Source organism: Harpegnathos saltator, unplaced genomic scaffold (assembly GCF_003227715.2).
Source record: "Harpegnathos saltator strain DR-91 unplaced genomic scaffold, Hsal_v8.6 scaffold155, whole genome shotgun sequence".
Classification (NCBI taxonomy): Eukaryota; Metazoa; Arthropoda; class Insecta; order Hymenoptera; family Formicidae; genus Harpegnathos; species Harpegnathos saltator.
Genome location: NW_020229934.1, coordinates 217,710 through 232,327, shown reverse-complemented (window position 1 = coordinate 232,327; position 14,618 = coordinate 217,710). Strand labels below are relative to the sequence as shown.

At 44.3% G+C, this 14,618-nt stretch overlaps 1 protein-coding gene across 6 annotated transcripts; it reads left to right on the top strand.

Moving 5' to 3' along the window:
• Positions 1 to 146: 146 nt before the first annotated feature.
• Positions 147 to 12,307, top strand: LOC105183274 (uncharacterized protein CG5098). 6 transcript variants are annotated; one of them, XM_011141274.3, is made up of 8 exons: positions 147 to 285; positions 4,524 to 4,691; positions 4,955 to 6,160; positions 6,492 to 8,675; positions 9,000 to 9,181; positions 9,292 to 9,631; positions 9,766 to 9,975; positions 11,986 to 12,307. In XM_011141274.3, the coding sequence occupies exons 1-7, from the start codon at positions 189 to 191 to the stop codon at positions 9,966 to 9,968; spliced, it is 4,380 nt and encodes a 1,459-aa protein (XP_011139576.3). In that variant the 5' UTR covers positions 147 to 188; the 3' UTR covers positions 9,969 to 9,975; positions 11,986 to 12,307. The 6 variants fall into 6 exon arrangements, with proteins under 6 accessions (XP_011139576.3, XP_025152459.1, XP_011139575.3 ...); XM_025296674.1 differs by lacking the exon at positions 11,986 to 12,307 and adding an exon at positions 10,919 to 11,183; XM_011141273.3 differs by lacking the exon at positions 11,986 to 12,307 and having other exon boundaries at positions 9,766 to 11,183.
• The last annotated feature ends 2,311 nt before the right edge of the window (positions 12,308 to 14,618 follow it).

The window sequence follows — 14,618 nt, the reverse complement described above, 5'->3', positions numbered from 1 at the left end:
CTCTTATGCGTTATATATATTATGCGTTATGCAAAAGCCTGTGCCCTCATGCCCGTAAGGTGCAAATAAAATCTAGTGGATTCTAGATGGCGACGGTCATGCTCTCCCCGTCCAGGCGCCCTGGCGCTTCGCGCGCAGCATACCTTTCTGGTGGTTGTCAGTGGCGGGTCGCCAGTGGCGTCGCGACAATGTTTGTTTACGCGAAGAACGTAACCACGAGGACGACGACAACGTCTGCAAGCAGGAAGCTCGAGGAAAATGCGAACGAGGAGTCGGCCCAATGCAGTGAGTACGTGTCACCGATTCCCCTCGTTCTACGAGCTCTCGATTTGTCGTATGACGCGTTTGACGTAGACGTTCCCGCGAAATTCCGCCGAACAGCTGACAGGAGGCGACAGCGGCGGCGGTGGTGGTGGCGGCGGCGAATTCGCGCGTCGCGGTATTATGTCGGAATTGCGTCGAAATTGCGACACTGCGAACCGTGTGTGAGAACGCGTCGGCGAGCGTCGTGCGAATCGAGCGTCCGTTCGTGACGATCCGCGAGAGACGACAGCGGACATCGACGCGCGGCCTTGTTTTGCACGATATCGGCCGCGAATGTATGAATGAACGTCCGCGAAACATAGGGCGGGCCGACGCGGTCGCTGCGACGCACACAACACGTGCGTCCATATTTATGTCCTGCGCCTTTCCGCGCGAATCTGTCTCTCTTTCTCTGCGTACGAACGACAATTTCGAAATAGCACGGGACGAGCGCCGGCTTCGAATTGACCTTCGCGGATCGCTTCGTTGGAGGTTGGCTGGTAATCCATAAACCGGGGAGAATAGCGAAATATTGCCAGCGGCAACGACTTTTCGCGCTTTCGACGAATGGCGACGTACGCTGCCGTGTGTTACGTTATTCTCACGAGATTGATTGTAAGTTTACTAACAATATCTTGAGTCACGATAATTGAGTTACGATAGTATCTTGAATTATACGGTGATGAAGCGTAGTATGCGATACCGTGATTAAAGAGAACTTACGGTACCATCGCCCGCGAGACGTGACTATTAGAAGACTAAACACCGCAAACTTATAAACTTGAAATTGCAATCGTTATGATAAGATGGTTAATTTAAAGATTACGCGTAAGTAGTGAAAACAACGTGGTCACGAGTTTCAACGTCTTTCTTTATCGTACAAAGGACTGTGCGTATCGCATCGTTTGCTACGTCAGGCGAATTGTATTAAAGGGGCGTAACTGCGAACATCACCAAGTTACAAGTATGAAAAAAGACCACCGGATTTGGCGAAAGAGATAGCGGCGCACAGATTGTCCGAGAGACGATTGATATACAACACGCAGCTTGAGTCACGGATTCTGAAAAGAAAGATCAATCTCGGTGTAATTTCATTCACGAGGTACCACCGAGTATCGCGCGTCGCGCATCGCGGCGATGCGTGTCCGTGATCTTCGATTACCGAGACACGTCCTCACGATCGTGCATGCGTGCGTGCGTGCATGCGTACATGTGTGCGTGTAACGAGAGAATACGAAAAATTCGTCGTTGCTTGCCTCCTTCCCTCCGGACTTTTGACCGATCGTCGCGACGAAACCGTATCGCGGGCGAAACCGATCGAAACCGTTTTGCCGTGCGTGCGTACATCTTCCCCTCTTTCTTCCTCTCCGTCGTTCTCCCTCACCCTGGCAGTCGCAAAAACGGAAACATGAGTCGCACCGCCACCGCAAGGTGTCAGGCCGACGTAAGGCTCGGGCTCGCGGCTGTGGACGGCCACCATTGTTGAAACACTACTTTGGTTGATGCCCTGGACGATTTTTGGGCCGAAAAATCATAAATTCACCCGTGCCCGACGGCGGAAGGGCCTCGTTGCGGTAGGTGCGTGTGTGCGCGGGCTTCGTAGTGGCGTGTGTGATAAGTGTGTACGTGCCGTCTGGGCGACGGTGTCTCTTTGCAACGCTCTTGCGAACCGAGAGAGCGGGTGTGCAGACCGACGACGATCGCGCACGTAGTGTCCCTCGGTCTCGCTCAACGTTCTCGTCGTTGTGCGGAAACGGGAAAACACGAGAGCCCAGGCCGCGGCCAGCAGCAGCAACAGTCGCGGCGGCCACTGCCGGGAAAGGAACCCCGAGTGCTGTGCTGTTTCGTAATTTCATCCGCGCGACGGCGAAGAACGCGCACGGAGCAGTGTGCGCACCGCACAGTGTGCGTACGTCTCTCTCTGTGTGTATGTGTGTGTGTGTGTGTGTGTGCGTGCGTGTATGTGTGTGAGTATGTGTGTGCACCGCGCTATCTCGCCCCGTTGACGGACCACCGTCGCGGTCGCTTCTTCGTGTGTCGTGTCGTGATCGGTGCGATCGGCGCGCGGTACAACAGCATACCGGACCACTAACCGCGCGCGCGACACGACGTACATATCGCGCGTGTTACACTCGCTCGTCGTTGTCGTCATCGTCGTCGCTACCAGCACCACCGCCGGCGGTGGCAACACGACGCCGTGCATACGTACGTATGTACGTATATATGTGTGCATGCATGCATGTATGTATATATGTACGTACTTGGCGCATCACCCCCGTACCTGCCTGCGTGCGTGCGTGCGTGCGTGCGTGCGTGCGTGCGTGCGTGCGTGCATGCATGCATATGAGCGAGCGTGCGAGCGGAATCGTCGCTTTAATCGCTGTGATAGCCACGCGTGTCTTCTCCTTATTGCTTCGATTATTGCTCGATGGTGGCCGCTGAGAAAGAGCTCGGCCGTCGACGCAACGTCCACCGTCGCGACGGATCGTCGCTGACACGCGGCTCCTTCGGAGCGCATCGTCGCTGCCAACGCCGCTATATGGGACGCGCCTCCTTCCTGCACCTCTCGCGCACACGGGGTTACGGCGACGTCTCTGTCTCTCTTTCTCCCTCGCTCTCGTGCCGTTTGTCCGCCTCTTTGCCTCCCTACCGCTCTCTACTGTCTTCGTCCCTCCCTCTGTTTCTCTTCGGGTTTTCCTCGGGGCTTCACGCTCCCAGCGCGTTTACGCTCGTGCGTTCGTAGTGCACTCGCGCAACGACTACGTTATCGATGTGTAATACGGTGTGTACGTGTGTATGTGCGTTTATACAGGAGTATACAGCATGAGCATAACTCCGTATCCCCGCCGCTGGCCTCTCTCTCTCTCTCTCTCTCTCACGCGTGTGTGTATGTGCGTGTCGTGCGCTCACTGCTGTGTCTCCCTCTTGATCCTCCCTCTCTTCCTCCTCCCACCGGCCCTGCCATCGGCGACACGGCGTGTACGCGCGCGGTGCGTGCCATGGGAATTCGGCGAACGCGCGGTTTTGCACGCGAACAGCGGTGTGCTCAGCCACGTCGGGGCTGACCGATCCTCGCCGGTGTCGGTGAATCGAGTGTCCGAGTGTCGTCGGTGTCTCTCGTCGGTGGATGACGCCGAGGTTGCGAATCGTAACGAATCGTACCGTGTCGTGTCTAGCCGCCAACTTCGCGGTTAGAACCGTTAGAGAAGAGAGCACGAGACATTCTGACGGGAATCCGCATCTATCACAGAGTCTCCGCTTGAATCTCCGAGGTTTCGAGTATTATTCGAGTTCTTCTGTCATTCTTCGAAACCTCTGTGAAGGAGGCTTCGACGTGACGACACCGCGGCGACGATAATCTCAGGCTCGTCACCCCGAAGACTGAATTCTTAATCTGTGTGAAAAAGTATGCGATGAATGCAAAGTAAATGCGGAATATATTGTCTTTCTTTTGACAACTGCTTACAAATGTCATCTACATGTGTGTGTGTGTGTGTGTGTGTGTGTGTGTGTGTGTGTGTGTGTGTGTGTGTGTGTGTGTGTGTGTATGTATGTATGTATGTATGTATGTATGTATGTATGTATGTATGTATGTATATGTGCGCATACATGTATATATTGTGATTATACAGTTGCATAGTGAGTGATAACTGTATCAATAACCAGTACCAATGGACTGTATGAATGAGAGTTAAACGAAATACTTGTTTGGTGAAAGCTGGAAGTACAAAATATTTGCTCTAAGCTAAACATATAAAAGCAAAGATATAGACTAGGTCATTTCAAAGTATAGACTAGGTCTTTTGTCCTCTTATCTCTTGCATAAAGTATTTATTTTAAATTTTAAAATACTTGCCTTTTGAATGCTATTGGTGTAATCATTAGTTCGGGTAATCATTAATAAAGTAATTTCTTGAAAATATTCACAAATTATAAAATATAATTTGTACTTTTTATTCTTATTGTTACATTATATTTTTTATACTTCACTTCTAAAATAGGGTAAAAATGCTTCTACCTCAAGCATAAGTAAATACTTATAATCAACAATTTTGAATAACATGATTATTCAGAGATATTGAATGATTTTGTTATACAAGTAAGAGTGAAAGAGAGAGAGAGAGAGAGAGAGAGAGAGAGAGAGAGAGAGAGAATGATTAAGAAAAATACAATGTGATATTTACTATGTTATCTAAATCAAGGAATATTTCTGATTACAGGATCTGCGAATACGCTTAATCATACATCACAAGGAGAGAAGCTTTACAGGCATCTGTATTTACCTCCGCATTATTCCCCTTTTCAAAATATAAATGAGCAATATACAGACAGCTCGTATCTTCAAAATGGTGTGAGCTGTTATAAACCATCTGTTGTTCCCAGCAATGGTAAAATATATTATGTTATCATCTTTCTGTTATGCGCCCTCTGTCAAAGCCAAAGCAATCGTTAAATAAGATACCTTTTTATCTGATTGGCTCTGCATGTAAAAAGAAATTAAATAAAAATATCATTGAACTGTTTTGAGCTGTTGTTGTCTGATAATTTATGTTATGTTTTTATCAGTAATATAGTAAAATGAATATTATGAATGTGAATACGTATATATGTTCGTGTATGCATAGGCTTATAATGGGTTTTTTATTTTCAGGGTTACACACATCTCGTGTTGCGCCACCATGGGCGCTATCACACAATTTCATGCAGTGGGTTGATCGAGGATTGATAGCACACAACACTGTGTACGACACATATGATTTACATCACAAGGACAAAGGTACCACGGAATCCGTCGACTTGAACCCTGAAGATTCTACAGAGTTGTTGCAAACAACGGTACACAATGACAGGATAGTGAATTCTAGTGTTTTGAGCAGTGCAACCAATGAGTCGCTATCCAGACACACGGGAACATTGCCGGAAGAAACGCACGCGGATAGTTCGGATAATTATCGGAAGGACTTTGTTGAAAGGACGTTTAACTTATTAAATATCGTTGAGCCGACGATATCCTTGTATTGCACTGCGGAGGATAGAGGAGAAATTCCAGCTGAATCGCGAGGAAAGATCTCTTATCACGACGAAACGGAGATTACTACCTCCAGCAGCCGTGCGTCGAAGCACTCGACGACTGACACGAATGACGACGCGTTGAGAATCGTGTCAGACATTATCGAGCAGTGCGAGGAAGCTTTCGACGATTGCGCTACTTCCGTATCGGATAATGAACCGCTTGACTTGGTAATAAATTCGAAGAGAGGTGCGCACAACCACGGTGAGGCGAAAGATCAACTCGACGAGTACTTATCGGTCATCGATAAAGAGACGCTTCCAGTGGGCGGTGCCATTGTAAAAGAAATAAATCATTCCTCCGATGCACAGGGTTGTCACAATGTGAAGTACAAGAATTACGGTTTACTACAGTTTTCCGACTTAGACAAGGTATCATGTAACTCGGACAGGGGCAAGGAATTATTGAAGGCTGTCAATAACTTGCACACCGATGATGATGAGATAAGTGGGAAAGCTGTGACGGATGACAATTTGAAGCAAGAGAAAGCGTACGATATTCTGGACAAGTACGTCACGCATGTGTTGCCTTCGCGTTTGAGTGACGCCAAGCAGAAAGGGTTGTCTTGGACGTGTGCACGGTCGAGCGTTAAATGTAACAACATTAAGAAAGAATACGCCACCGAGGAAGAAGCACACAAGACAGAGAGCACTGTCTACAATACGAGGTTAAATAATTGGGAGTATCTCGAGATGTCAGGGCAGTATCCGGGACATAGCCGACCACCGGTTGGCACGCCTCCACCGCACACTGTCTGGAATCACCTCACTATGACGCAGGGTCAAGGTAATTTTTGCACAAATATCGTGAGCCTCTATTAAAATACAAATGGCTGTCATATTGTGTCAAAAATTAGCCCAAATTATTGGAATTCAGCGCATCGGTCACTGTGCGCGTGACCAGCCTGTTTTATGTTTATTTTTATATTTTGGATTTTTGGATTTTCTATTCATTTCTCTTAGTTGTTTGTAAATCATTGAAGGATTTCATTCAGTAACCGAAAAGTCATCTGTTAATGTGTGAAATTTGTATGATAGTCAAGGTAAATATGATTTTGTGTTGTGTTGGTTTTTTCATGTAGACGACTTTTGAATGTAATTACATGAAAGCACTTCAGTTTCAGGTCTCAATATTCATCCGACGGCGTTGTCCGGCACCACGTTGAATTCGGCCTTTTACACGCATCAGTCCATCGGCCGAACGTCTCATCTGACTCCGCAACATGCTCATACGCAAGCAGCACCAACGTGGCACACGCCTACGGTACCTCCGAAAAACATCACGCCAGCGAGCACGACGAACACCCCTTTATTCAATCTGCAAATGCTGGTAGACAACAGGCAAAATCAAAATCAATACAGAAACTCACCGGGCTCGCAGAGCACGTTGGACCTCTCGTCCACGTCCGAGATCATCCCGGAGAATTACTCACGATTACCTCAGGATATTCCCATCAGTCTCACCGCGAGAAACGTAGATAAAGGCAGTCGGAACGGTAACATAATCTCACCGCCGATACCGTTGAACGGCGAGACTTCGTCGGACAGCGGTATCAGCTCGTCTGTACCGACTCCGAACTCCGTCAGCGAGCCAGTCTCGTTATCGACGAAGGAGGTCACTACACCTAAGATAACGGTGAAGAACTTCGAGAGCAATTTGAAGGGAGTTGCGAATCTCCACGATAAGATTAAGGAAGTGAATGTAGATAATTTTGCGCAGAAAATGATCAACTTACCGCCCAGTGTAACGATAGAGAGGGTGGAGAAGAAGGAGCCCGATGCGGCAGTGGTGACGGCCGCGGCAAAAGTTAAGGACACGTTGAGTGTTATCGCGCAAGTGCCAAGAAACGTCTTACCCGTCATAGTCAATCGTGCAGCCAAGGAGAAGGACGTCACGGACAGTCCTAAGAGAGAATCGTCCTCCGAGAGGGACAAGAAGCTCGACGAGACGAGCGTGAGGTCGCCCAAGAGCTTGCCGAAGAGGGGCAAGAAGGGTGTCGATTCTCTGCTGGAGAAGTTAGAGGGTGGCAATAAGAAGCTCGGCAGCACAGAGAATATTGGTTCGGTGATTGTGACGCCTGTGGAGGACAAGGACAGCTCGAGTGTGAAGAGCATGTCGCCGGAGAGGCAGAAATCCAAATCGCCGAATCGGGAGGACGAGGTGGTCTCGCCAGCGTTCAGCAACGATGACTCGAACGACAACACCAAGCAGCAGCGTAGGAAAAGAAAACTCGAGAAACCCGTGAGGCTCAGCAAGGACTCGAAAACGGAAGTCGAAGATATGGAGCTCGAGCCCACGGAACCTTCGGAATCGAGGGCCATCGCCGACCCCGTGCTAGAGGAGACCGTCAAATCCTCGTCCGTGTCGATGATGTCTGGTGAGCGAAAACTGGAAGAGGAGCAACAACCGGTAGCTGTGATGGTGGAGGAGAGAATACCGAACGAGAAAGCCGGAGATGAGAACGTGGAGGACGAGAGGTTGGAGGAGGAGAACCAGCCGATCCGAAGGCGGCGAAGCAGCGACGGTGCGACGAGTAACTCGGCGAATCAGAGGGTACGGAGAAAATCGAGCGACGACGCGTCCGCGGAATTCGCGAAAGCGTCGACGAGTCCGAAGAACAACGCCGCGTCTAACAACAACAACGCGACGAATCCCTTCAACGAGGTCGAGTCGGAGTTGGAGAAGATGTTCGCCGGAATCGTGGAGACGGACTCGAATATCAAAAGTGAAGAATCAAAAGCGGAACTGGCTAGCGCGGAAATTCAAGGTGTCGACGACGACGCGAGTGTGAAGCTCGAGGGCCTTGAGAACAATATTTTGCCGACGACGAGTACACACCCAAACGTTAATCCCATCGACGTGTCCTCCACGATGGACACGAAGCTCTCAGGGAAGAAAGGCAAGAAAGGCAAGGCGCAGAGTCGCAAGCGAAAGGTCTCCAGATCGTCGGAGAATATCTTCGGTGCAGCGGGTGACCCTTCGATAAAGGACGCGAAAAAGAGGCGAACGTCCAAAGGCTCAAAGAAGCAGGACCAGTCGAAGAAGGCGAAGCGCAACACCAAGATCGACGGTCTGAGGGAGATGGCTTATGATTCTGGCTCGAATGCAAGTTCCATCAGGTCACGGGGGCCGGTCGTGCACGTGGAGGGCCCGCGAGACAGTCCGCTGAGCATCCAAGTAGTCAACGCGCCACGGGAAGAAGAGGAGGAGAAGAACAAAGAGAAGAGGAAAAGCAACGGTAATAGCAACGCGGGACGTGGCAGCAAGAGGCTCAGTCATCAGAACGATTTGGATTACAGAGGTATGTACGAGCTTGATTGAGATATACATCGAGTTGCTTTGAATTTACAATTTGATGAACGTCTCGAATTATTTGAAACACGCGAAAGCTGAACATTTCGAATAGTCCTCAAGATTTGAGAACAATGTATGCTCTTGACTACGCGTTCGGTCCATCGGTGAATTCCATCTGTGAATGCGTCTACTAGCTATGTTGATAATTTGACACAAAAAAATAACTAATTTACTGGCTAGCATGACGATAGGGAAGATAGTATCTTATCTCGATGCACGCAGAAATCCGTTTGCGAAGAAACCCGAGTCTAAGGCTCACGTTTGTCCGCAGGTAGAGTCAACAACGCGGGCCTCTTCAGTTCGACTCTGTCGTCGCGATACGACGCGCATACACCAGACTCGACATGGGTCTGCGTGTTTTGTAAACAAGGCCCGCATTCCATTATACCCGGCGATCCATCCAGACCGCATCCGAATTTGGCTGGACCGCATATCGCTTCCGGCACGTACACGGTATGTATTCTCTTTGAATAATCGTTGTCGTGAAGCTATGTAATATGGAACATGATGAAAAGATTCCATACGGATCTTTATTCATAATATTACGAATATGTGTACAACAGGTCCCGGCGGGTGTATCGGGCGACTTGTTCGGACCATATTTGATTGGCAAAGATCGGTTAGAGGACGGCAAAGAGCGGTTGGAGGACGGCATTCTGTCTGCCGACGAGCAAGAGATCACCAGGGAGCAGAAGAAAGGCGGCAAGAACAAGAGGAGCCTGAGGTACGCAGGTCTCGCTGATCAGTTCTCGGCCAAGATGGGCAAAAAGAAGCGGAACTCTGTCGAGAGTAATACAAACGCTATGTTCACGGGCATGACCATGCTCCCCGGCGAGGAACAACGTTGGGAGGTGTGGCTTCACGAACAGTGTGCGGTGTGGGCGGCTGGGGTCTACATGGCGGGTGAGTATTAGCAACGATAAGGATTCAAACACACATTGGCAGATGGCAGATGTTAACTATAGTCAGTGATTAGTAGTTGGTGATAACTACTGGTGGTTACTCGGTGTAATGCGATAATTACTTCCCTCTTACAGGTGGTAGAGTGACGGGGTTGCAAGAAGCAGTGTGGGACGCTGCTAAGTCGATATGCTGTTCCTGCGGTTTGACGGGTGCAAATATCGGTTGCATAAAGCGAGGTTGCAAAGCGGTCTCGCATTATCCTTGCGCGCTGACGAAAGGTTGGCACCTCGACACGAATCAGTACATACCTAAGTGCAACCTCCATCGAGTCACGTGAAACACCGGTGAGTCCTCGACGAGCGTGTATAGGTTGTAATGTGGATTTAGGTCATATTCATTATATCATGTGACGATCCGGCTTTAATTAGAATGCACCGAATAATGGGCAATAACACAACATAAGGGACTAAGTATATAAATTCATTCATGACTGAAGAAGATAGCCTTACTAGTTAGTAAGGTATGTTCTAGTTAACAAAGCGTGAAGCAAAACATTCTCTCATCGTGTAACTGATACAATCGCTCGCGTGTGCATTAAGAGTTACGTTGTGATCGGAACGTAAGAGTATCATAATTAGCGACAATGTAACCGATGAAACTACAAATACATAAGTCTAACGCTGAATCGATACTCTATATTTCTCTCTGTTCTAACTGATAGAAACGAATTTTCTCATTTGGTAAACAAGTGCGGGATGTTTTGAGGCAACGCTTTGTGTATCGTTTGATGCATAAGTGTATCCTGGAGGGTGAAAGTATAAATGTGAGAGCGATTATACTAATTTCCAGACATAGAACCAATATGCTCGAGAAAAAAAAAACAAGAAAACCTTCCAATGTACAAGGTGTTTAATACTAGATCGCTATTAAATATTTCTGGGAATTTCAAAACAAAAAAAAAAGAAGAAAGAAAACTAAATGCGAGACAAACGCGAAAGTGAAGAAATAGAAATTCTTCTCAATGATTGTGAATTTAATTGATTTTCTTGGCCTGTGGCCTTGAACAGTGGCCTTTTCGACTTAATATAAAAAGAAAAGCAAGATTTTTTTAATTTTGAATCTGTAGAATAGACGGATCTCTCTCCGCTATTGAGAAACAATGATAATCAAAAAAGAAAAAACAAAAAAAGGGAGGGGAAGGAAAGGAAGAAAAGTGTTTGCTTTTTTACTGATCTTTATGAAACTCTAAAACACGACAAACTTTCTTAACAACATCATTGTACACAGGAACACATACATAGGGCATATTGTACCGAACGTCATCGAACATGAAAGTTGTAAAAACAATGATACGAGAACCATTGAAATCGGATGTGCATAAACGCGGTAAAAAGAAAAGTCTGTAATCGTAAGCGGAAATTGAATATTCTGTCTTTTCTTTTGCATGAGGCTCGAGCATAAGCATGTGTGCAGGCAAGTGTTCTCTAATAAATGTAAAAAAGAAAAAAAACCTGTTTGTACATACAAGAAAGAGAAGAATAAAAGAAATATATATATATATATATATGTGTATATGTATGTATGTGTGTGTATATATATATATATATATATATAATCGAGACACGCGTAATTATATATGTTTCGAGATTTCATTTAGTTTGGAAACATTTATCTTTATTTGTTATAGTCGCAAGAATGCATGTGCTTTGTAACAGAATAGCATATACCTGGCGTTGCGATTAATTTATGTATGTTGTACTTTGTTTTGTTTGTGTCGTATTATAAATCAATTGTGTGCACACAGGCATGCACACGCACACGCGCGCGCACACACGTATACACATACATACACAGCTACACATTCAAACATATGCGCATGCATGCACACGCACATGATCGTTCATTTAGAGTGCCCACCACTTTTTGCTACACTTTTATTGATATTTCTTTATGTAGAGCCGCTTCATAACGCCAGTGTTGATTTGTTGATGATGTTGCATGTGAATAATGAGTTGACCATTTCTCTTAATGCAAAGGGGAATCCATCAGGTTAAATATTGTTTTCACAAAAGCTGTATTTAACTATTTATGATTTCCATAGAGAGAAATATCTCATATATGCTCGCATTGGACAAGATCGCATTGTGATTTCTTAAACCGAGAACACTTGTAAGACTTACCCCTATGTATCTAATGTAATATAACAAAGAACACATCTCATTGTATTCGGTGATATATGTTTTGTACGTTGTGCATTCGCTGTCACTATACCATCTTCGATGCTCGCGTAAAAGAAAGAAAGAAACCAGTGACTAATATTCACAGCACCATGTGTAATTTTTACTGTGTTTTAGCGATTTAATTTCAAGAAAGCTGCGCAGTAATACAGAACTTGATTGATGTATGTATATTATTATATATTTTTCGTATATCGATATTGCAGTCTTCTTTGCTATAATCGTTGTCACCGTTTTCATCGTATTTTATAAGAGCGTGAGAGAGAGAGAGAGAGACATAAGTTTTTGCTATGGAAAATATGTAAGAAACACTAACGATTCTCTTGTCGCTTCAGGGAGAACTAGCAAAGATCAGGAAAATTGTATAAAAAATATATAGAGATATAATATGTACATACATTTACGTAGGGGATGGTATATATACGTACATAGATTATATGTGTATGTAGTGTACAAATATACATATACGTCATATATGTATATACGTATAAGTATATATTACACATACACACAAGTATATATATATTGAAAATAGTCGCCACATCTTCTCCCACAGCACAGAGCCCGATAAATTAAGTATAATCATTTTTAAATAGTAACTATATAAATATAAATATATATATTTAGAAATGAAAATCAAGATTTAATTGAGCGTAAAGAATTCTTTGTATATATATAATATCGTGCATAATAACAAATGTAAAAAAAAAAATATCTTGGAAAAAATTTTATTCAGATGCATAAATTTTGTTTTAAGAATAGTAATAAATGCTCCATGAAATTGAACATTTTGAAGAAGAGTACACGAAAGCCTCTTAGTTTCTTTTTTTCGGTTTTTTTTTTCCCCTTTTTTCTTGTTCACGAAACTTTTCGAGACACGGTTTCGACGCTCCTAGATAATTAAAGATCTTTGTATAAAATGGAGATGATGCAGCCAAGACAAGAAAGAAAATGCCGCTTAAGTAAAATTAAAAAAGAACATTGAATTGTAAACGAAACGCTTACATTCTACAATTGTGTATTAAAGAGAGATGAAATTTTATCTTATAAAGAAGATAAAACTGTAATATTAATCATTACTTGTGATATAAAGAGAGAGTGAAAAGAAACAAAAGGCAAAATAAATTTCTAGAATAAGATGAGGTCGTAGACCTTATCTTATTCGTCATGTAAAATTCTTCGTATACAGAGCGGTCCTCATGTACAGTGCATAGAATTTTTGTAGCAAGCCGGTAAATATAACGTTGTATACATACCACCTTGTAGATCTGTCTCTACTGCGAATAAATACACCTCTAAATAAATCGTCGCGGTGACCGACAAAAGAGAGGTAGAAAGGAAGAGAGAGAGAGAGAGAGTTTCTTAGTGAACGATCTCTCTTTCTTTTCTCTCTGTATGCAGCATCAGTTCGCGAGAGTTGTTCGAGAGGAAGACAGAGAGCGAGAGAAAGGGAGAGGGAATTTGCGCTGTGGGGAAAAATGTTTCGCGCATTTACTGTTTCGACTTGTATAAATGGAACATAAGCTCGGCTTGTAAATTGCACTTTTAACGGATGAAAAGCATATAAATGGAGAAGGAGGAGATGAAGAGGGGTGTTGAGACGTGTCAGGGGCAAGAATAGTCAAGCACAGACAAACCTGAATATCACAATGCCTAAGTAATAAAAGATAAATCTGTAAAGTAAACAAAAAAAAAGGAGAAACAGAAAAACTTGATCCGTGTTATCATGGTGTGCGCGGATGTGAGAAGAGGTAATTAGGTAGTGCGGTCGTTTGCAACGATCGCAAAACTTAAAAATTGGCAATGACAAACCAACAACGTATTTCATTTTCGCAAGGCGAGAAGAAAGGATTAGGATTATCGCTTTATTATTTCGTATGTTCGTATTTTAAGATTAATTTGTTTTACAGTCTATTCTTTTCTCTCCCAACTTTCCAACACCCTCACCCTCCCAAACCTTTCTCCACTTACTCCTTCGGCCTTCAATTTGTGTGTCCCTCGCATCTTTCTCTTCTCTCAAGTCGAATAGATGTATCACTTTTTGTGACCTGGTTTAATATTAATGATTATTAAGAGAGATATCAGTTAAACTCTATTTAATAAATACAGAATGATAGAGAAAATCGGCAAATTGTATTTGAAATCAATACAATAATACGATTAAGTATACATCTTTGTGTAAAATATAAATACAATAAATAATAAAACACGATATACATGTGTGTGTGCTGTGAGATATTGTAGGTGAGAGTTACTCCTGATTATATTCCCGACAACCGTTGCAGTATTGTAACATCGAGCAGGACTTTTTTATAGCGATAATAACTTTCGGAACGATTCGCGTAAGCGCGCTCATAATTACGATGTAAGATTTTCACCAAATATTCCTGAAAGGAGGGGAGAACACTTGATAATTATAAACTTATAACTTATTTTTTGTAATTTACAAAGGAAGGAGATAACGATTTCCGCATGAATTTCCTCATTCTGATTAAGATCTGATTTGTAATAATCTCACCGTTGTATTAAACTTTACCGTAATCTGTTATAACACGATGATCTATTTATTTTAATAATATAAATATAGATGGTAAACTTTGAACAGCCGTTGAGTTGTTTTATTTATAAATAAAATTTTCCCGATTCATCATTGCGCCGTACGATTTGAATATGAGGTTCGTCTGACTTATCGTTGGTTTGTACCACACTTCGAATAAAGAAAGTGGCGGATCATAGCGGAGACTTTGGAA